Source organism: Periplaneta americana, chromosome 9 (assembly GCF_040183065.1).
Source record: "Periplaneta americana isolate PAMFEO1 chromosome 9, P.americana_PAMFEO1_priV1, whole genome shotgun sequence".
In the NCBI taxonomy this organism is placed as follows: domain Eukaryota; kingdom Metazoa; phylum Arthropoda; class Insecta; order Blattodea; family Blattidae; genus Periplaneta; species Periplaneta americana.
Genome location: NC_091125.1, coordinates 122,644,884 through 122,667,979, shown reverse-complemented (window position 1 = coordinate 122,667,979; position 23,096 = coordinate 122,644,884). Strand labels below are relative to the sequence as shown.

General features: G+C 35.4%; 1 protein-coding gene across 1 annotated transcript; it reads right to left on the bottom strand.

Moving 5' to 3' along the window:
- Positions 1-22,881, bottom strand: LOC138706452 (trypsin-like). The gene is made up of 7 exons (XM_069835769.1): positions 22,727-22,881; positions 20,838-20,923; positions 16,520-16,623; positions 14,386-14,530; positions 13,163-13,267; positions 6,014-6,166; positions 1-2,739 (listed from the first exon to the last, which is right to left on the bottom strand). Exons 1-7 carry the CDS (start codon positions 22,776-22,778, stop codon positions 2,578-2,580), a joined length of 807 nt encoding a protein of 268 aa, XP_069691870.1. The 5' UTR covers positions 22,779-22,881; the 3' UTR covers positions 1-2,577.
- Between the last annotated feature and the right edge of the window lie 215 nt (positions 22,882-23,096).

The window sequence follows — 23,096 nt, the reverse complement described above, 5'->3', positions numbered from 1 at the left end:
TACAAACTTAGTAATTTTATTGCGTATATTTAAAATAATACATTTACATCTGATTGACACGGCGAATAATTTATATTATTTTTGTGTATCTCAGGTTTATTCACATATACAATAGAAGAGTGTGATATTACGAAGTGTTTATGATCAAGGAAAAAATATCTTAATACTATATAGTTGAGAAAATAAATATTACATTTATGTATACTTACACAACATGTTTAATTATGTACGTCAAGTAATATTCATACAATCAGTGGACATCAAATTTTTTAACTGGAAAATTTTGCCAGTGAATGTGACTACAACTTACATCGTGTTTTTAATTACTGTGTAGGTACTTTCACAGTATTGTAGCCATTAAATTTATAACACAATACAATAAAATATTTCAAGAATTTACAGTTGTGGTGCAAGTTGTGCCAGATATAATCATAGGGAAATATATATTTTATATTATTCGTCCTTACTGTGTAATTGAAAGTAAATACATATAACAAACAGTTCTTTTTACGACGAAATAATTACATTCAATATATAAACAATATGTATTTTGTAGGGCCCTTAACTTGCAGTTATTGACCCCCCATCTCTGCGAGCGGGCTCATAGATGTCGCTAATCCCTGTGTTGCTTGGACCACGGACGTGTATAAATCAACAACATAATAAAATAATAAATTTTTCAGAAAATTTACTATACATGACATGATATGATATGATATGATATGATATATGACATGATATGATGTACTACTTCCATATCTGATATGAGGAGGGTTCAGAATGTCGACATAAGTAAATGTGATTTCATATGACATCTGTATTAAATTAATTTACAGGACTTTAATTTCAAAACTTCCCAGTTTAAATATATATTCGTTCCAATTGAATATAATTAAAAACAAAAACACGTCAATTTAGGTATTGAGGGAAATTTTAAAGTCAGTGTCAATTGCATTCCAGGTTCCATCCCTCATCTTCTCTCACTTTCTTTTGAAATTTCAAATGACACCCCTATATTTTAATACTTAAATTTGAAAGAGTATTTAATTGTTTATACATCTAATTCATTATTTTGTTCTCATATCTTTTGTTCCCTATCGTCTCCTGAAAACCTGGATTCTTGTTGTTATTGATTAGAGCTGAAGAGAATAAAACTACAAAGAATTTAGTTCATTACAGATTATTTCAGGTAGTACCACAAACTAATATTAAGGAATATTAAGTTTGTATATTGTGACAGCGACGTGAGATTCGAACTCACGACCAGCGTCCCGCAAGAAAGCAGATCGCGCGGGGACGGCGCGCGGCGGAGAAAAGTAAGGGGAAAGGACCTACGCGGCGAGAGAGTGGAGAGGGAGTTTGCGCGCGCATCTTCTGCTTGCCTAGAGAGGCCGAGAAATCCGTCGAAGTGGAAGACTCGCGAATTCGAACTTTCGAGGCTACGTCGCTGTGGTTATAAATTACGGTCGCGAAGAAACGACAGCAGTTTTTCAGTTGATTAGTCAGCCAGTCAGTGAGAAAGCCAGAGCAAGCAAGCCAGTCTTGTGTACCGGAGTTCGACTCGAGTGTGCGTCCGCAACTGTATCAGCATCCGAAGGCCTGAGTTCGAGTGCAGTGGACCGCAGTTGGAGGGACCTGAGTTCGAGTGCAGTGGACCGCAGTTGGAGGGACTTGAGTTCGAGTACAGTGAACCGTCTCTGAAGGTCTGTGGTTCGAGATACTGTGAACTCGAGTGACTGAGCTAGAAGAACTGTGAACTGAGAACTGATAGTTCTGATTTGTAAATAGTGCTTTGTAAATATTAGTTAAGATTAACAGTTCATTGTTGTTCGTAATAGTCCAAGTAAATTGTCATTGTCGTCGGTGGAGTGCTATAACGAATAATGTGTTGAGTGAAAATCCAATTGTTGACAAGAGCGTTTAAGGCGAATTGTAGAAAGGAATTATTGTTGGAAGAATAAAATCCTATTGTTGAGTGTAAATAAAATTCACAATATTATAAAATCTACTCGTTAAAAAATTGAAATAGGATAAAGGATAATAAAAGTCAAAGTTTGCATTTATGTTATTTATGTATGGTTTTGATACTATAGCAATGCTATGTAGAAGAGTTCCGAAATAGACTTTATTACTGTCTAGCCAACAGTGGAGCACATTTTGAACATTAATTTAGTAAATTTAATTAATTTAATTTAGGAAATTACTCAAAATAAACTGTCTTCATCCTACAACCAACTGATAATAACAACCCAGGTTGCCAGGCGACGATAGAAAACAAAATACATATGTGAGAACAAGTGAATGGGATGTCTAAACAATTGAATACTCTTACAAAATTCAAACAAACATAACATATGGGTGCCATTTGAAATTTAAAAAGGGGAGTGGGGAGGATAAGGGGTGAAGCCTAAAATACAATTAATCCTGATATTTAAACGTCTCCCTCAATATTTAAATTGACGTGTTTTTGTTTCAATTATTTTTTTTAATAAATAGTTATTTAGACTGAGAAGTTTTGAAATAAAAGTCTGGTATATAATGAATAACAGATGACTCACACTATCTTTTGTGCAGAAATTAAAGTGGGACGAGAGGAGTTGCGGACATTTTACGAACGATCCATTCTACGTGACTCTGAACATTAGTAAAAACTGCAGGCACTGATCCACAGGGATAATTCAACCAAGATGCAACACCGTATATTGTTCCTTTGGACACTATTGGAGCACCACTGTCACCCTGAAAAGAAAATGTCCATGTTAATTATTTGTTTACGTACAGAATGTTAGGATAATGTCATTCAACGATAGCACTATAGATGTACGACATAATACCGATTAATTTAAGTAGGCTATAAAAATCAGTACTCCACGATCACTCATTACGGTGATATAATGGTTTACATATGTGAGTGAACTCGATATATTGCCAAAGCACTAGAAACATATTCTTATTAATAATACAGACTATTACTTTCATCTTCAAGGAATGTTGTCTGAAACTTTTAGTGTGAAAAATTGTGTTCGGCAGAATGATGCCCTCTCCTGTTTATGGTTTAATACAGCCTCAGGAAAAGTTATAAAAGATGCAAACATTAATGCAACAGGTTACATATTTTGTAAATCAGTTCAAATACTGGCACATGCTATACAATCTTTGTGGGACGGACGAAAGTAACTATGAAAGAAGCTTTCATAAAATAGAGAATGCAGCAAGGAAGATGCAGCTGATAATTAATGAAAATAAAACAAAATTTATATCTGTGTTAAAAAATGGCTGCAGGAACAACCCTGAAAAGATTTAGATAAGTGGTTATACTTTTGAAGAGTGTGTAGTTCTACATTCTCAGGATCTGAAATCAACTGCCAGAATAACATCAGCAATGAGATCCGTAAAAGAATTGTCTCTGCGAATAAATGTTATCACGGCTTAAAAAAGTATATGAAATCAAACCTTATCTCAAGGAAATCCAAGTTACTGCTACCTGAACACTGAGAAAAGCAGACACAGACTCAATAGGATTGTTTAAAAGAAGAATTCTCAGGTGCATCTTCGGAGCAGCACATGAAAAGGGGCTGTGAAGACGAAGCTACAATCAAGAAAACTAGTCTTTATAATGAACTAGACATAGTAACATGCAATAAAACCAACAGATAAAGATAGGCCGGTCATCTCGTGAGAATGGAGGATCGCCTAACAAGGAGGTTGTTAATGATAAAGTCGGATGGAACGAGAAGAATAGGAAAGCCATAGCCAAGATGGGAGAAAGGAATTGAAAGTGACTGTAAAACCTGGAGATAAAGAATGGGAAAATGCTAGCAGTAAATAGAGGTCCTGAGGAAGACCAGGATCCACATCGGGCTGTAGAGCCAGAAATGATGATGGTTACGGAAGGTTCTTTCCGATCTCTGGAACCGAATATTGAATGACGTCATGTGCGTCAGGAGTCACACGACAGCTGAACTGCGGCGAAAAGTGACAGACCAGTAGTGAGTGATTTCATTGTCAGAGTGCACGGTGTCTTACAGTGGCAATGCCCAAGAAAATCGAGCCTTTTTGCGAGGGGTACATTACGACCCTTTCCGATGCCAAGTACAGTTACGTGAAAATCATAGCAGCGTGCAGAAAACGTGGTTTCGTTATTTCCAAGAAAGAAATCTTTTGTGTACTTAATAAGACTGGCAAAGCTCGGATGGAATTAATTCCAGAGGGGAAGAAGCCAGCAAATCCACCCCCGCCATAAGCGGCACCACCCGAAATGATACAAATTAATCCCATCCGAGCTTTACCTGTTTTATTAAGTACACAGAAGATGACTTTCTTGGAAATAACGAAACCACGTTCTTTGTAGGCTTCTATTATTTTCACTTAACTGTACTTGGCATCGGAAAGGGTCGTAAAGTACCCCTCCCAAAAAGGCTCGATTTTCTTAGACATTGCCGCTATGGAATACCGTGCACTCTGACTATGAGATCACTCACTACTGGTCTGCCACCTGCACCACAGTTCAGCTGTCGTGTGATTCCTGACGCACATAATGTCATTCAAAATTCGTTTCCAGAGATCGGAAACAACTCTCTGTACTTTGCATTATCATAAGTCATTACTTTAATAAATGTGTTGCTTTTTAAAATTTACTTTTCTTATATATTACTCTCTGTGCGGAGAAAAGTGTGAACGCTACCATATACAGCGTTGCAAAAAGAGAACCAAAACAGTGACAGAATACAGTAAAGAACCGTAACAATTCAAAACCAATGCACTTTCGTGTGCACTCATACTTTTATTATATATTTCCACTCCTATAACATAGGACTATTGTTTTTTTTTTTTACTAAAAACTAATTCAGTAGATGTCCGCTACAATACACTCATTACATGCTTAATATGTCAAATTTGTATTTTTTGGACTATGTTTTTTTTAAATCTTCAATTGAGTGATTCTGATTCCATCCAGATTGGTTTATGAATGCCCCTATTATAAAATATCGGCCGACATTTCAAATCTTTCAAAACCTGACATACTTTGAACATAATTTTAAATTGATCTAAATGAGAAGAAAGCAACAGTGAATTATGTGGAAGAAGTGTAGCTTTGCCTGCTGATAATGAAAAAGAAAACGGGTTAGTCATGCAGATTATTTACTTAATGTAAATATTATGTATGATTAAAAAATATACTCATCTATTGTTAAATGATTATGCAAATAGGAGTGTGTAACGCGTTTATTTTTTTACGGATTATTCTTTGTTAAATATTGGCGTCTCGTGCTGCTATGCATTCAGTTGCGTTACAGTTGAAGTTCAACATCAGAATTACGATACGAACCTCCTAGCTGTCATTACAATAGAAATGAAACATTTTCTTGAGAACAATTATGGGTTTAATATTATGTGACCATACGAGATACACTATTAAATTCACAAAGTAGTTGTTCACCTGATGATAGTAAGATATACTGTATCATATTTCAGATTTGCTCCATTAAGATCTTGTGACGTAGAACGAATATTTTCAGAGTAAAAGTATTATTTTTTTTTTTTCCTGAACACAAAAGGAGTATTTCTTTTAATAAAATGAAAATGTTCATTGTTATTTGTTATAATGAGACTAGAATCATAATTGTATGCTTTGTATGTTATTTTTGTATGTATGGGAAAATTATTTTAGTTTGGGAGTTACGAAGTTTATAATATTACAAATTATTGTTATTATTCGTTTATTATTTTCTTGTTCTAAGACTGTGAACGATTGGAGCACATGTTTGGCTACCACCCTTTTGTACATGTTTGCCGTTCTGGTTCACTGACATTGAGAGATGCGCTATTATTTGTCTTTCGATAGAGATATAGTCCAAGCTCACACATACTTAACTGTTTTGGTACCAACTTCCTAGCTCTACTTCTGAGGTTCAAACCTGTCTTCGGACACTTGACTAAACAACAACAATATAAAATACGTACAGTTGTTTTTTTTTATTACTGCAAAGAAAGTGAGCAGTTTGATACTTACATCGCAAACTCCATAAAAGCCCGTTAGACTGCCAGCACAGATGGACGAATCCGCAGGTCCTTTTCCATCGTAAAAGAGTGAGGAGCAGTCGTCGCTATTAGAAATGAATGCATCGTTTAAGACCTTCAGGTAAGAAGATGGTCCGCAAAATCCCTGGAATAACATAAAATCTTTTATAGTGTCCAACACATTCATTTAGCAATAGAGCTTTGTTAATGAAATAAAACTAAAATACGAGTATTACTGGAAGGAAGAATTTACACAAATAACTCGATTTATATACCATATTTGATGGCCAATTGGTTACAAATGCTTGTTTTTAGATCAGAGACTTGTGAAGTCAAAAGCTGACGAAGGTGAGTGAATTTCAAGAGGAATAATCCTAATTGATTTTTTTTTATTCTTGCAGTACCTTTCTTGATCATTTATTTTATTTAACTTTACCATACTCCACAGACAAGAAGTACCTGTAGTGTAATATTTACGAATAATGAACAAATCTGTGTGTAGGATGACAGAGTTTAGGACAAAATAAGTTTAAATTCATTACATAACTATTGTGTATAAAAACCACAAAGTCTTATAAACTGTAACTTGTAACGACATCCTTATAAAATAATTTACAAACCTATTGAACTGAAACTAGTAACGAATTATAATCTATAATCTCTTAAAATTATTTTTTTTCTAAACTTATTGAACTGAAACTAATATATGAGCCTTACTTACTTACTTATGGCTTTTAGATAACCCGGAGGTTCATTGCCGCCCTCATATAAGCCCGCCATCGGACCCTATCCTGAGCAAGATTAATCCAGTCCCTACCATCATATCCCACCTCCCTCAAATCTATTTTAATATTATCCTCCCATCTGCGTCTCGGCCTTCCCAAAGGTCTTTTTCCCCTCCGGCCTCCCAACTAACACTCTATATTCATTTCTGGATTCGCCCATACGTGCTACATGCCCTGCCCATCTCAAACGTCTGGATTTAAAGTTCATAATTATGTCAGGTGAAGAATACAGTGCGTTATGTAACTTTCTTCATTCTCCTGTAAGTTCATCCCTCTTAGCCCATAACATTTTTCCTAAGCACCTTATTCTCAAGCACTCTTAGCCTCTGTAGCGCTCTCAAAATGAGAGTCTAAGTTTCACAACCATACAGAACAACCGGTAATATAACTGTTTTATAAATTCTAACTTTCAGATTTTTTGACAGCAGACTAGATGACAAAAGCTTCTGAGCCGAATAATAACATGCATTTCCCATATTTATTCTGAGTTTAATTTTCTCCCTAATGTCATTTATATCTGTTATTGTTGCCCCAAGATATTTGAATTTTTTCACCTTTTCAAACGATGAATTTTCAGTTTTTATAGTTCCATTTCGTACAATATTCTCGTCACGAGACTTAATTATATACTTTGTTTTGTTTTGTTTTTTTTTTTTTTTCGGGATTTACTTCCAAACCTATCTCTTTACTTGCATCAAGTAAAATTCCCGTGTTTTATCTAATTGTAGTTTGTGAACCGCATAGAGAAGAAGCTGATGTAACCCGTTCAATTCCACACCCTCTTTTTTATCCTGGACTTTCCTAGTAATAATAAAGTAATAACATATTCTAGAGCAAAGTTAAAAAGTAAAGGTGATAGTGCATCTCCCTGTTTTAGCCCGCAGTGAATTGGAAAAGCATCAGACAGAAACTGGCCTATACGGACTCTGCTATAAGTTTCACTGAGATACATTTTAATTAATCGAACTAGTTTTTTAGGAATACCAAATTCAATAAGAATATTATTATATTATAAAACTTCTCTCTTAACCGAGTCATATGCCTTTTTGACATCTATGAATAACTGATGTACTATGCCCTTATACTCCCATTTTTTCTTAATTTATCTGTCGAATACAAAAAAAAATCTGATCAATATTCGATCTGTTACGCGTTAAACCAGTTTGATGATTCCCAACCTATTGAACCGAAATTATTAAGGAACTATATTCTCATAAAACGTATTGAACTCAAATTAGTAACGTATGTTCTCCTTGTTATAAAACTGGTGAATTGAAACTAATAATGAATTGTGTTCTCTTATTATGTTATGAACCTATCGAACTGTGACTACTAGCAACTATACAAGGTGAAAGTGAAATAACCCTGCAGATTTTCAGAGCGAATAGCTCATGTTGTATGTACAGGGACATCATTTTATTTTGACTAACATTTTTAATATTAACTTGCCTATACCTCTGGATCAACGCCGTTTGCTATCCCCTTCCACGACTTGAGTTCGATGATACTGACGTAATATACAAACAAATCACTTTACTAGGTATAGGAGGAAAGAAAAGTAGTTCATCCATTTACGTAAACTAGGAAATATTGCGCTTTTGAGTTTAATCATTTTCATTAGGTTTTTGTTTAATCAAAATACAGTACAGTATTAACAATGAGTGTTTTTACTCACGAACTGAGCTGTCCATGTGGACGTATTCATTATGCATTGTATATTATACTGTCTACAACACATTAGCGTACAATATAGAGAATGAAGTTAAATTGAAAAATAATCACAATATGAATATTTAAACACATTTCGATACAGGCTTCAGTACTAATGTGCATATTATCGCACTATAGCATATTGTACTTAATTTCAATTACCAGTTCTTCGTAATCCTCGGCCTCATTTCGCCAAATATCATCTCGCTATCACCAATTCCATCGACGCTAAATAACCTCGTAGTTGATACAGCATCGTTAAATAATCAAATAAAAATAAAAAAAACCAGTTCTTCGTACTAGTAACTCATGTTGAAATAATTCTGTACCTACTCTATAAAAGAGTACCTTACGTACTGTAAATTCAATCTTCACTTCTGCCAGAAAAGATAAAATTACTCAGACATACTATCTACTGTCCGTAGGGTCGTAGAAAGGAGGGAAATCACGTGACAGTTAATTACTTAACGAGGCCCTTTTGTTTAAGTTATTTTAAACGTTGTATAATATTACGTAGACGTCCAATTCCTAACATAAATTAATGTTCTCAGAAAAGAGCTAAGACAGCCCAGCCACTAGCTGGCGAATAAAAGCTGGTTGGGGAAACCGGGATACGACGTAGGCAAATGGACGACAGTACCTGTGCGAAAATGATTCAATATTGAAAGCTCTTTCGTCACTGGAAAATGTGAACATATTTTTGGAACGTACTGTGGCTACTATGAGTGTATATGCGGTCTTGGATTTGTGTGGAAGACGGTTGAAGGGGTGGGAGTGAAGTACATTCAAAAACTCAGGTACAATAAAAATTGAAGTAAAAATAAAATGATGTCCTTGTATAAAAAAGTATAATATCATATTGGTGGAAAGTTCATAGTTTTATGAGAATTTTTTTCACCAAATGTTTAATACTCTATTATTCGTTAACTATTGCGTGTAGGATCGTAATTTTTGTTCAAATCGATAGAAAATCTAATAAAGAATAATATTTATTCTTCTGGAGAATTTTCATAGCATTGATGGTTTTCGTGTAAATTTAATTTAAAGACTACTAATTTCAAGCTACTGAACGATGCAAAACAGATGGCAACGCTGCAGTCGTAGAGAGGGAGGTTCACCTAGCGTGGTCTTATCAAGGTCAGTGGCTATTACGAAAGGGTTGAAGGCTTGCGTAGCAATCGTATATTGATAAAAAGGTTAATGTTCGGCATTTACTGCAAGAATTACGAGAAAGGGAATTTGAATCATGGTGTTCAATGCTTCATAAGGGAAGAGACGTCATTCTCCATAAAGAGTACACGACAGCAAATACTGTAAATGGATACGATAACCTGTTGTAAAAACTCCTTTCTTCAATGCCTTTTTCTTTTTTTTTAGATGAAATTCTATTCACTGCATTACGAAGTTTTACGTAAGTGTTGATCTGCATAGCTTTTAAGACTTCTAAAAATGTAAATAGATGAGGGTGGTGATGGTAAAAATTGGCTCTGCGTGGAAAGTTTCTCAGGCGTTTGTCGTGAAAAGGAAGTGTGAAGAGAAGGAAGGAAGATAGTCTTTACCGACATTCGTGTCTACGATGTAAACAAAAAATCTGCCTAATTGTTCGTCTTCAGACTTCACAGACATCAGATCGTCAACAAAGCATTCACTTACCACTCCCGGATCAATGACAATCCATAAACCTGAGGGGTTTGTGAGAATTTACATGTACCCAAGTTTCAAATCCTATTACCTGATACGTCCACACCTGTGGAGTAACGGTTAGCGCGTCTGACCGCGAAACCAGGTGGCCTGGGTTCGATTCCAGGTTGGGGCAAGTTACCTGGTTGAGGTTTTTCCGGGGTTTTCCCTCAACCCAATATGAGCAAATGCTGCGTAACTTTCGGTGCTGGACCTCGGACTCATTTCACCGGCATTATCACCTTCATCTCATTCAGACGCTAAATAACCTAAGATGTTGATAAGGCGTCGTAAAATCACCTACTAAAATTATTACCTGATGTGATTTTGTAGGAATTCATCAGGTCTCTAATGAATGATGTGGTATTAAAAAAAAATTATATTTCAGAAAATAAGTAATTTTTCATAAAATAAATTACTTTTAAAATTATCCCGACAATTTGTAATTAGTTCATTCTGTTTTTCAGATTTGATTGCTGGTTGGTGAGATGGCAACTATGTAACAGGAAATTCAGTGAGTGTAGTGTATGGAATTCAAGCTAATTTTTATGATATGTACGCTGTTTACTGAGAAATAATCCGTAACCTGCTTCATCGAAGCGATAGCAACCAACTATTACGTCTAACATCATTCAGCAAACTTGGAGGAAAATCGACTATCTTCTTGATGTCTGCAGGGCTGCTAATGGTGTTCACCTTGAAGCTTAACTAAGGTAGGAAACAAGACTTAAGACGTTTCTACACATATTGAAAGAAGAAAATTATTTTCATAATTATTTTGCAAATTACTTGGTCGAACATCTGAGATATCAATACGGTACAGTAAAATTTAAATTAAGTAACTACTCTTTCACTCAAGCGGTCATTCACCAAGGATGTATAAGAATCCGTCGATTTTAAATCAAACAGAGCCGTGTAGAACAACGCAATATTTTCGTACCTATGTAAATTATTATTGCACTTAATCGGCTTCGTTTTCTTTTTTTGTGAAATCATTGATAACACGCTTCAAATTGCTGTGACTTACAATCCAAGCATGATATACCGATCTAGAAGATATATCGAAAATATAATTACAAGCGCAAAGTCTTTTTAATGGTTTGTAGCTTATTTATGAATGATTTATTTTCCTGCAGTTGTGTTTCAATAGCTTCTTTATATTATGTTCATAATTTAAATGTATCATTACTACGTAATACAAAATAATGTATTAATTTTTATATAAGGTAGGTGAGTTTTTGCTAAGGTTTCAAGGTCGGCTGCAATTCGTAAGCCCATATCGTGACAAATTAATCGCATTGTTAGGATCTACGGAATATTTAGCATCTAAATACCTTCGATATCATGATTTAATGGTAAACAGCTTGCGGAAGTGCTGTTTTTTTAGTTGGTTATTTAACGACGCTGTATCAACTACTAGGTTATTTAGCGTCGATGAGATTGGTGATAGCGAGATGGTATTTGGCGAGATGAGGCCGAGGATTCGCCATAGATTACCTTGCATTCACATTACGGTTGGGGAAAACCTCGGGAAAAACCCAACCAGGTAGTCAGCCCAAGCGGGGATCGAACCCGCGCCCGAACGCAACTTCAGACCGGCAGGTAAGCGCCTTAACCGATTGAGCCACTCCGGTGGCTAGTGCTGTTTTAACTCTTGGATAACGACAAAATAGTGAGCTAGGTTATTAAATCTGTTTACAGATGGCGGTGTATGGCGTTATACGAATACGAATAAACCCCAAGCATTTTAGTACGGTGATATTGAACTAGCTTTGGAAAAAAAAATGGATGTTTTAAACGATTATACATTATTCATTAAATACATCAGTATAATGTGATTTGAAATATTAAAGAAAAAAGAAAGTTAATTGTTAAAGGCAAATAATATAAGTGGATTAATTGAAATAGAGATGATGATATCTAATATTTGAAGATAATCCTTGATAATATTTATAAGAATAGACATTACATAATCAAAAGGCATGTGAAGTTCCTTAAGATAATTCCATGTGAATTTTGTAACAGAACCTTTACTGCCAAACAGCAAACCAATGGCAGACCATTGTTTAACTTATTAATGTTATTTATATTAATATATTCGTGAAATAGTCTAAACTAATACCACTCGTGCTGTTCATTTATTTTAAATAAATTCATGAGCAGTGCATGTTCATTTCATGACTTTTTATAATTATTAAAACATACGGAACAATTTCCCAACCCACTGTTAAGTAAGGGAAGTATTTTATCCACCGAATCAGCATAGTCGTCTTCGTGCATGATACTTCAAGCATTCCTTTTCACAATAATAATAGGCCTGTTGCACGTAGCTATAATTAAGTGATGCATCACTCGCTATTGCTTTTGTTAAGAAATGCGAAACGATGTTTTCTCGGATGGTATTTATAAGTTTTCCAGGGTTTGAGGATTATTTGAGAATAATTTTTTATATAGTCAATATACAATTTCCCCAAGGATAAAAGTCATTCAGTCGGATAAAGGGGGCCACACATTCCTAATATGTATGTCACCGGATCGCCCACACGGCGTTGATCCCGTAACCAGCGAGTGAAAGCGCGGTTCGCCGATTATCAGAATTGCCTTTTTCCGGACGGGAGATAAATTGTTCACTCAGTAGTTACTGATCTAATTAAATTGACCTTTCTGTATGTAACATAAGATGTGTCCTCGCAAACATCAAGTGAAAAGGTTACTGAAATACTAGAACAATTTAACTTTGTATGATATTTTTAAACCAGTATTTATATCTTTCACTTTATATTGGCGGCTCATTTTCGTAAATTACTATTTGCCCGTGTGAAAACGTTCGATGAAAGTTTCAACCAGATGTCGTACAGGATTTACATGTGAGACAAAGGAATATATATATATATATATATATATATATATATATATATATATATATATATTACTAATGATAGCTGATACTGTGATATATAACTTACACAATTAGCTCCCCAGCCGTACACGCTGCCAGTATTAGGACGTATGTGGCCTCTCTTAGGAAGCGCTGAGATACCTGTATTGATTATGTTAACTTGTACATCCAGCTGTTGACACATTAACATAAATAATGTAGACATACAATAAATCACTGAATAACATGACTTAATTTGAAGTGACTGTATATTTTAAAACTATTTTACTATAAAGTTATACAGGATGGATGGTAACCTCTGAACCAAAATTTAAGAGGTGGTTCTATATGTTAAATATAACAAAACTTCGATGAAGCACCGTTAAGCAGGAAAGAAATAGTTTTTTCCCAATGTTTGCAATGCTCTATTGCGATAATGACCCGAGAGAAATGACTGATTACTATACAAGCAGATAGGTAAAAATGACTTGAACAGTTAATTGCAAATTAAACTGTTTAGCCATTAATTTAAACTGAACAATAGCGAAAATCGTTGAAATAATTCTTGCAACGCAGCGTATGTCGCGTATTACCGACCGAGTACAGCAGAGGGGGAGGGGAAGGTAAGGAGTGCAGGTCGGGCTTGCTTAGAGTTATTGCAGCAGCCGTGATGTTGCCAAATGTTTAATAGAAACACAACGATTTCCTCTAAAACGGTGAATGTTAGAGAAAAGATTTTTTTAGATTTTTCAAATCTCTCCTCATGATCAATTACCAGTTTCATTTTGATGCAGAGGTTACCATTCACCCTAAAGGCTTATATTTCGTGCAAAGTATCTCGTATTCAGATGAGTATTACTAAAGTTACGGACATATTTTTATAGTAAATATCATGCCAATGTATTTCAAATTTATAAGGGATACCAATATATTAACGGCTTTTAACACTTGTAGCTACAGAGTGAACCGTAAGTAATGCCATTAATTTCAGGGGATTATTCTTTGAGATATTTCAAACAAAAAAGTTTAATGCAATTTTCATCGTCTTTTATTTCTTTCCGAGATACAAATAGTTTTATATAAAACATTTCATAGCATGTTTTGGGAAAGCCATTGATTTAATTCCCAATATCCACACTCAATTTAAGAGAACAATGTATTATGGTAATAAATATTCGAAAGAATTTTAGTTTTGTCCTTTAAATATAAAGAAATTTGATCCGAATAAATGTAACATTTTGAAATTTGTTTTCAGAACGAAAAGTTACATTTGTTCGGACCATTACTGATCATTACTGATGGTTTACATACCCGGAGAAGACCAATGTCGTGAGGCCAATATTTCAAAGCGTTATCCTCAAAGTCATCATGAAGAATTATTTCTACAACTTTGTGGAGAAGACCATTGTTATAGAAAGGTTGTTCAGCTATGACACTGTAATCAGAAGGCTTACCTCTGCAAAAACAGAATCGACAGAATTATATTTTCATATTTTTCAATAAATGGTATGAATTGATTCCACAAACAGGCAAATATCCTTGGGCTCCAGTTGAATGCAGTTCGTATACATCGACAGTTTCTTCGGTTATTTTTTTCTTGGGATTTTTGCCTGTTTGTGGAATCAAGGATCCTGTCTCTTTAAGAGTTTTATTCCACTGCAAAATTGATTTCAACATACGTAGGTGGATCCATGTTGAATTCAAGACAAAATCGGCGTCGAACTCTGATAATAGATTTGAATTCAGAAAACCAAAGCACGCACTTGCCTTTTTGATGTGATGTCCACATTTTACGTTCAATTAGAATGATTAATGTTGACTGTTAGTAATTCGTGACATAAATCACAACGATATATCTTATCTTTTTTCTTATCTTCAATTTTCTTGCTTTTTATTTAGGTTTCTAGCATTGTTGTTATGAAATTAAAATTTTGGAGAGCTTCTGCATCCTATGCCAAACATTATTATAAAATATCCTTCTGTTAATAAGTGGTGAACAATTATTTATTGATACCTCTAGCCCGGGCACGGTGTATATCTAGAATAATTTCAAGATCTGAACATACTCTCTCTGTTGTCAGTAATTAGATCGGTACCTCACGCATCACAGCTTCCTATAGTACTTACTCCATCAAGTAGGTTCACTCTGAATCAAGAATATTAGTGCTGAGGCTCGAAATAACTCTGCGGTAGCTAAAAGTCCCTGGACGATATAATAATTTGATGAACAGATTTTAAATGAGCAGGAAAATGTTTATAAAAATGAAGTATTCCTACTCTTTTAGTGTGCGAAAAGATAAATCTACATAGATATAATTTTTGTCTTAATTAAATGTAAAATTCATGGTTAATTGAAAACTCCTGCTAATAGAGAAACGTTTTGTAGATGGATTTGAAATCTGCGCGAAGAAGCCTATGAAAATAAAACCGTAATATACTGTATATTTGAATATACATGAAGTTAAATCAGCACAGATATTAATAAAGCAATATTAATAATTTAATTATACTTTCAAAAATTCACGAGTTCTTAAATTTTTGGGTTGTGGAAAAAAATTGAAATCAGGGCGAAAAAATCCATGAATCAATCATTTCTTGAACAGACAAAATGTTTAAATTTGTTGACCAGTCTTATCAATAAGAAAGAGTCAAAGATATTACAGGAATTCAAGTATGGTTCGAAGATGATCTGCATTGAAAACGTAACAGAGTATGCGACCTAAACCTTATTAGTGCAAGAAGAAGGCGATAATTAGGAATGAAACACAACAATATGAATGTAGAAACATTATTGCTTTATAATAATGTATACTTATACTATTATAATTAGCTCAGATCTACTTAAATTAAACTATAGGGTTACTCAAAAGCCAAGAAAGATTTGAAAGTGCTCTAACTTTGTATAGAAATAAAAATAAAATTCTGTTCATAGAAGAATGGGGTTATTCAGGTGTAAACCATATATTCAGATATGGTCGCAATTATTTTTCTCTATCATTAGTAGCCTCTCTTCTACGGAATGAATAGCATTCAGAAGAAAATATCTTGGAATATCTTCAAAATTTTACAAGATTCCATAATGACAACAAATTACAGAGGCTGTACCTCAATCAATTTAAAGTTCTGAATCTTTTCAGTGCACTGGAGCAATCACTAATACTGAATAAAGCCAGTTTGTGTTTGTCAGGGCAAAATCATTACGTTGTGGTATGAATTTGCAAGAAAATACACATTAACTCACTCGAGAATAGCTTGAATTGCTGTTTATTTATTTCATTTGCCGTAACAACAATAGTGAAACAAATGAAACAGAAGTTTCTTTGAAAATAAAATCCTAATCCTTCCTGTCGTTGAATAACCCTGTACATAAAAAAATTAAAAGGAAATACAACAAAAATAAATTAATCTGTTCCTTTGAATTTGGATTTTAAAAATATAAGCTTACCCAGATATGCATGTAGCAGTGGTGAGAACAAAGACTGGATTTATAAGCGTACCCACACATTGGGTAGTGTTTGGTGTCCCCGGCTTGCCCTTCATCACATATATCTGGAAACACAATTTGTACTGCCTCATCATCTACGTCATGGATAAATATATAATAGGACGCGAAACTTACTGAGTTTCCCGTAACACATGCTAGAGGCGCTAATGTAGAAATTGATCTTTCTGCCACCTGTTGGGAGTAGGCGAACTTATTACATCTAGCAGTGCACCAAGTAGCGAAAATAAAAACTAATTACTCCATGCATTTAGCAGCGCACCTGGTGACGAAAATGTTAAACTGTGCAGAAAGTATTCCCTCCCACCCTCATCGATATTCAAAACTAACCCAATTTAAAATAAAACATTTACATTTTTATTCTTCACAGCATCTTCTACTGAAAATTCTTACCGGAGCCAACAGGAAGATAAAAGAGACGATCTATTTTACACTACCCAATTAAAATATAACCAGACAGAGACAAAAAATAAAGCAAAAAGTTAGTTAATTGGGATTTTATTCTTTGGGTATTTATTGTACAGCGCAATGGAAAAGTCTGCAAAAACTACTTAGATAGTTCAATTTATTATATTACTATTACTTTACAATACATTCAACAACACAATTTTTACAACGTCCATAAACATCACTGTTTATACACACACGTAGTATCACTTTATGTTCACTTATTAGCAAGTTTCTGTCTGCCATCTTGTCTTCTCGATCAACATCTCGAACGGGTAAATAGAGAACTCTGGGTAATGTACCCAACACGTAGTTCTAATGTTCACCACCTACGACATTTGACGCTGATCATCTTATTTGAGCCCCCTGCCGCCAGATAGTGCTGACCGCAGTTTCGCATCCTATTATATATTTATCCATGATCTACGTTCCTCAGCTTTTACACCGGTTGAGAAAATCCCCGCAGTTAACTAACACTTCTGAAACTCAATATTCGTAGTGTCTTGTGGGATTTATGGTAAAGAATTGACTGTTTGGTGCCATAAATACAGGACAAAAAATAATCGTTGAAGAATTTTATTGTAAGTTTTACAATAGAACTAACTGATCGAGGTTTTTATTTTTACAGTGATAGATCCCTTAAATTGTCGTTATTCGCGTCGACTTTATAAGCAACTTATAGACTTCTTTAGACTTGATTACATTTTGGAACAGTTGATAATATTTCTAAATAGTCTATAGTTGAAGTGTTTTTTTGGAAAAACAACCATAGTTCAGAAACATAAATTTTCAGGAAGAAAAAGGTATCTGACATGGATGTTGTTGATAAATCAAATACGAAATTCATCATACCATTTCTTAGGGTGTTGTAGAAACTTAGGAAACTGAAGTAGTACATTTATAACTAGGCTCCATATTCCAGCTACTTACAGACGGAAGTTAAAGGCACATTGGGTATATAGTACGCTGAACACAGATAATGAAAAGGATAAGGATGTAAACAAACAAGTCGTCGCTGCGTGTTCGTGGAGTACAGTCAACTTCCGACATTCTGAAGCTATAGTCTACTAGTGAACACATGCTTGAGTCGTGATGTTCATTTTCATCGTGATCGTTGCAGTGAATAGTAACGTGCATTCGTAAGTTACGGAACTTGAACATATGTGGATGTCACTTCAATAGCACATGACGTTATTGGTGCATGATGTATTACAAGATATTCCTATTGTCTGATATTTTTTCGTGTTTCATTAGGATGTTGCATGTCGCTCATTACTAAAAACCCACTAATTTTTTTGTACTTTTCCAGAAATTCCCTAAAATGTACATTATTTAATTTATTAATTGGGTTGTTGGCACTGAGCATCATGATAGGCTACACAAATCCACGCTAAACGTCGAGTTAATATGTTCAAAGTTTTCAGATCTTGATGGCACTTGTTCTTTTTGATTACGTTCAACACACTTTTTGTGCCTTTTGCTATTGCAATGTTTTTCACAGCATTGTTTTTTTATCACTTTTACGTTTATTTTACACAATTTATATGTAATATTGTTGAAAATATTAGTTCAAATATTCTCATCTATGCCCTGCAATATTACACGCTTGAGCGTCTTACCTAAGTCATTTTACCTCTGCAATGAACCTTCAATAAGACACAAAGATGTAGTTATTTAAATAATACGACTAGTAAGAGCAGTGATCGATAATACTACTCACTGTGACTGCGTCCCGATTTTGACTTTCTAGAGGAAGAGGACAGAGGATGCGTAACTATTTTGTATACTAACGTATCTGTACCTGCGCTGTGACGTCACATATACTTCGAAACAACGTACCTGTAGCTACTCTGTGACGTCACATATACTTCGAAACAACGTACCTGTAGCTGCGCTGTGACGTCACATATACTTCGAATCAGGAAAATTAATTCAAGTTTATAGGTAGCTGAAATACGGAGCCTATTTAGGCTATAACTTAAATTGCCTCATAGAAATACATGTGTAAAGGTAGGTAACTATGGACAATGGTTGTTTTAAGAAAAAGTACTCTGTCGTGGCTGAAGTGTGTCTCTCCTTTGATATATTTTTCTTTATTATATGCTGTTTCTTCTCCTTTCGTTGCTTACGTTTCTTCCATGGTGTTGCTTCTGCATGTAAAGATGACTCCATAAATAATACAATTCACGTGCTAAAGTATTTTTCTCTGAAGTAGCTTTTGCTGCATACATAAGAAGCAGTATTGCCAATCTACTACAGTTTAAAATTGTATGGATAAACGTTTCAAAATGATATGAATGGGATATTTGTAAAATCTACCATCGTCTTAGACAATGTCTGTTTTCAAAAAAAAAAAAAAGTTTTTGGACTGTGGTTGTTTTGTGGAAATGATTGAAAATTTCCAACATATGGCTATGGTGCTTTTTTCCACTACCAACTAATTCAGTAGATGGTCGCTACAATACGCTCACCACATGCTTAATATCTCAAATTTACATTTTTTTGACTATAATTATTAAAAAAAAACTTGCATTTATATTCTTCATTATCATAGTGATATTAGGTCCTCGTGACCTATTCCTTGATCTTGAAGGTGTGTCTGATTCCTCCAGCTTTATCGTGGTCGGTCTACATTCCTGCTTCATAGTGGTTGATATATTCTTTATGATTATGGTACCGGTATACAGTTTGAATTATTTTTTTATCAAAAGTGAATTGAAAGATTTCAAACTCGACATTTGACAGAACAAGCGATCGACTAGAGCAGTGGTCGTCAGCACTCGCTGAAATGTGCAAAGGGTAAGCGTTGCCGTCCCGTGTGCATCGTCGTGCAGCAGAAAGAGATAGAGAGCATACCCGCTAGCAGCACGAGTGCACCATGGTGCACTGCGTTTTCCGCGGGTAAGAGACGCTAGCCCCAGGGTGATCTGTGCTGACGACCCCTGGACTAGAGCATCGGCTTTCTACGCTGGTAACTGTGGCTCGAATCCTAGTGGGTCCGAATTGAATTTGTGGCGGACAAAGACGGTGTTTGGTGGTAGATTTTCCCCACCACTTCGCCTTTGCTCCATTAGTCATCATCATGCAGTGTTATGTACTTTCCAAATTTCACGAAAGGATCCCTGAGAGGGGCGCATGGTTCTCGCGGGGTAAGAGGAGAGAGTGAGCCAGTAACTCAGCGTTCTTGAAGGAGCAGGTGGATAGGAGTGGTGTCATTGGCCGACTGGGACAAACAAGGTTCAATCAATGGTCGGCCGGTTCCGTGTCGGGATAGGTTATAAGAGTGGGGAAAAACTCGCATTCCTTGCTCGGATCTTCTCGTGAAATGCGGACTGTAGTTCGCCTTGCGAAGTGCAACGAGGGTAGCGCCTATGGCTGCGAAAAACACTACAGCTTCGGCGCATCGCTCTTACATGGAGACGCTTGGGTAAATGATGAAAAGTCGGATACTCGCTTGCTATTGGATAAAAAGAAACATTTGCGACAGTGAAATAACTTAAGTTTGGTAAATCGAAGCATAAAACGAAGATCAAATCGAAGAACCGCTTTATTAGCAGTTCTGTCCTTTATAGACACTTATGCTTCAAAATGTTTACTTGGGTGCCAATTTGACGCACTTTATCTCTACAACTTTTCATGAAATAATTTCCTTTTTACTAACTTTAGAGAAGAACTTGTACTTTTCAGCATAAAAATTATATTCACAAAGTCCTGCAAAGCATATATACTACTATCGAGTACGATAGTAACACAGATTTTTATTTGTGGGCTTTTATTATAAGTTATTAGGCAAGTAATAGTAAGTGAAACATACTACACCATGTAGATCATCTTCAGTAAAGATGTCTCCAATGATTTGTGAGTCAACATCATCAGATTTCGCTAGATCTATGTGCGCACCTGTAACAATAATAATTAATTGACTTACAACTCTAAACTGAAGTAAAATAAATCACTCTGATCAGTTAGTTTGATTATTTGAGATTGGTGATGAGAAAATGCTTTATAAGAAAGCTTCTAGCAACTGTTAGGCAAATGTCGAATAATAATATAGCCAATCTTCGGCTTCAAATCGCCAATGTCATGTCGCTATCATCAACTGCATTGATGCGAAATTATCTAATAGTTGATACAGCGTCCTTAAATATACTTACTTACAAATAGCTTATAGAGAACAGCCGCTCTCAAGTCCGCCATCGGTCTCTATCCTAAGCAAGATTAAACCAGTCCGTAGCATCATATCCCACCTCCCTCAAATCCATTTTAATATTATCCTTCCATCTACGTCTGGGCCTCCCCGAAGCTTTTTTCCCTCGGGCAAACTAACACGCTATACGCATTTCTGGATTCACCCATACGTGCTACATGCCCTGCCCATCTCAAACCTCTGGATAATAATTATTTTATGTAGTAATATTAATGGCCGAATGGTACTCTGTGATAATCCACTCCATCCTATACTGTATTATAGACTGAACCAGGGCTAAAAATATTGTTCTCAATAGTTTTACTGGCATAAAGCGACGTAGTTGAGCAACTTTTACAGAGTTTTACGTAATTTAAGACATAAGTAGTTAATATAAAAATTCCATTTTAAGTTTTGATCGATGAAAAATTTAAATTATGGTTTAATTAACATCGCTCGCAACTGCAGAGGTTATATTATCAGCGTCGCCGGTGTGCCGGAATTTTGTCCCGCGGGAGTTCTTTTACATGCCAGTAAATCTACTGATATGAGCCTGTCGCATTTAAACACACTTAAATGCCTTCGACCTGGGCCGGCATCGAACCCGCAACTTCGAGCATAAAAGGCCAGCGCTATACCGACTACGCTACCGAGGCCGATGAAAATACCTAAATATTTCACATGGGTTGATGGGCGTAGTTTAGGACAATTGCAATTATTATAGGTATTTGTACAATTATTGCTGTGAATTTTTAAATTATAGTTGCTTTCCACTGCAGGGAGGCCTGTTTTGTTTAAAACCAAGGGAATGAAAGTTGTTTTATCTATGTTGAGTGCTAGCAGATTAAAATCTAACCGTATGTTAATCGAATTTAAGCCAATATTAGCCTTTTTTAAAACATGTTCCCAGCAGCATCCAGTAAATATTTTTTTAGTAGGTTATTTTACGACTCTTTATCAACATCTAAGGTTATTTAGCGTCTGAATGAGATGAAGGTGATAATGCCGGTGAGATGAGTCCGGGGTCCAACCCGAAAGTTACCCAGCATTTGCTCATATTGAGTTGAGGGAAAACCCAGGAAAAACCTCAACCAGGTAACTTGCCCCGGCCGGGAATCGAACCCGGGCCACCTGGTTTCGCGGCCAGACGCGCTAACCGTTACTGCACAGGTGTGGACAGTAAATATGATAATGATATAGTCTGCAAAGGAATAAATATTATCTTTAGTAATGTTAGCATCTAAAAATAACAAATCATTTATATAAAGTTGAAGTGATGTTCTTGATTACGACCCTTAGATTTCACATTGAAATCTTCCCTGATCCTGTTGTTAGCATGATGTAGAGCCACCGCGGAGACGTCACAGAACAAGCACAATACAACGAACAAACACCCATTCCCGTGGAATGGAGATAAATTTCCTTCCAGATCGGGGAATCAAATCAGGAATAGCACTGTTCATTGTGACTTAAGCTGCAGATAATTAATTATCAAGAAACGTAATTTGTGGACTTACCGAGGCAACTGCACACAATTGTAGCAAGCAGAAGAATAATTTGAAACTTCATTATGCCTCTTGGACAGACAAATGGACTGTATTGTACACTGATCTTTATTTTAAACTTATATGAAGCAAAACCTCTGACGCTTTTTCTAACGTCAGAGAACAGTCGAAGCGACTTCATTCTCTTATCTGGCACTGATGTTTATTTGAGATAGCTACGTTTTAGTTCATGTGCTGTGCCATATACGTGGGATACATATTCTTCCAGGAAGATATAGCCTACAGTACGTCACTTTAACTCGTAATCTTGCGGTAGTGTATCCAGGTTTACTAGGAATAGACTAAATGTCGATTAATACAAATTGCGTCTTTACTATTGAAA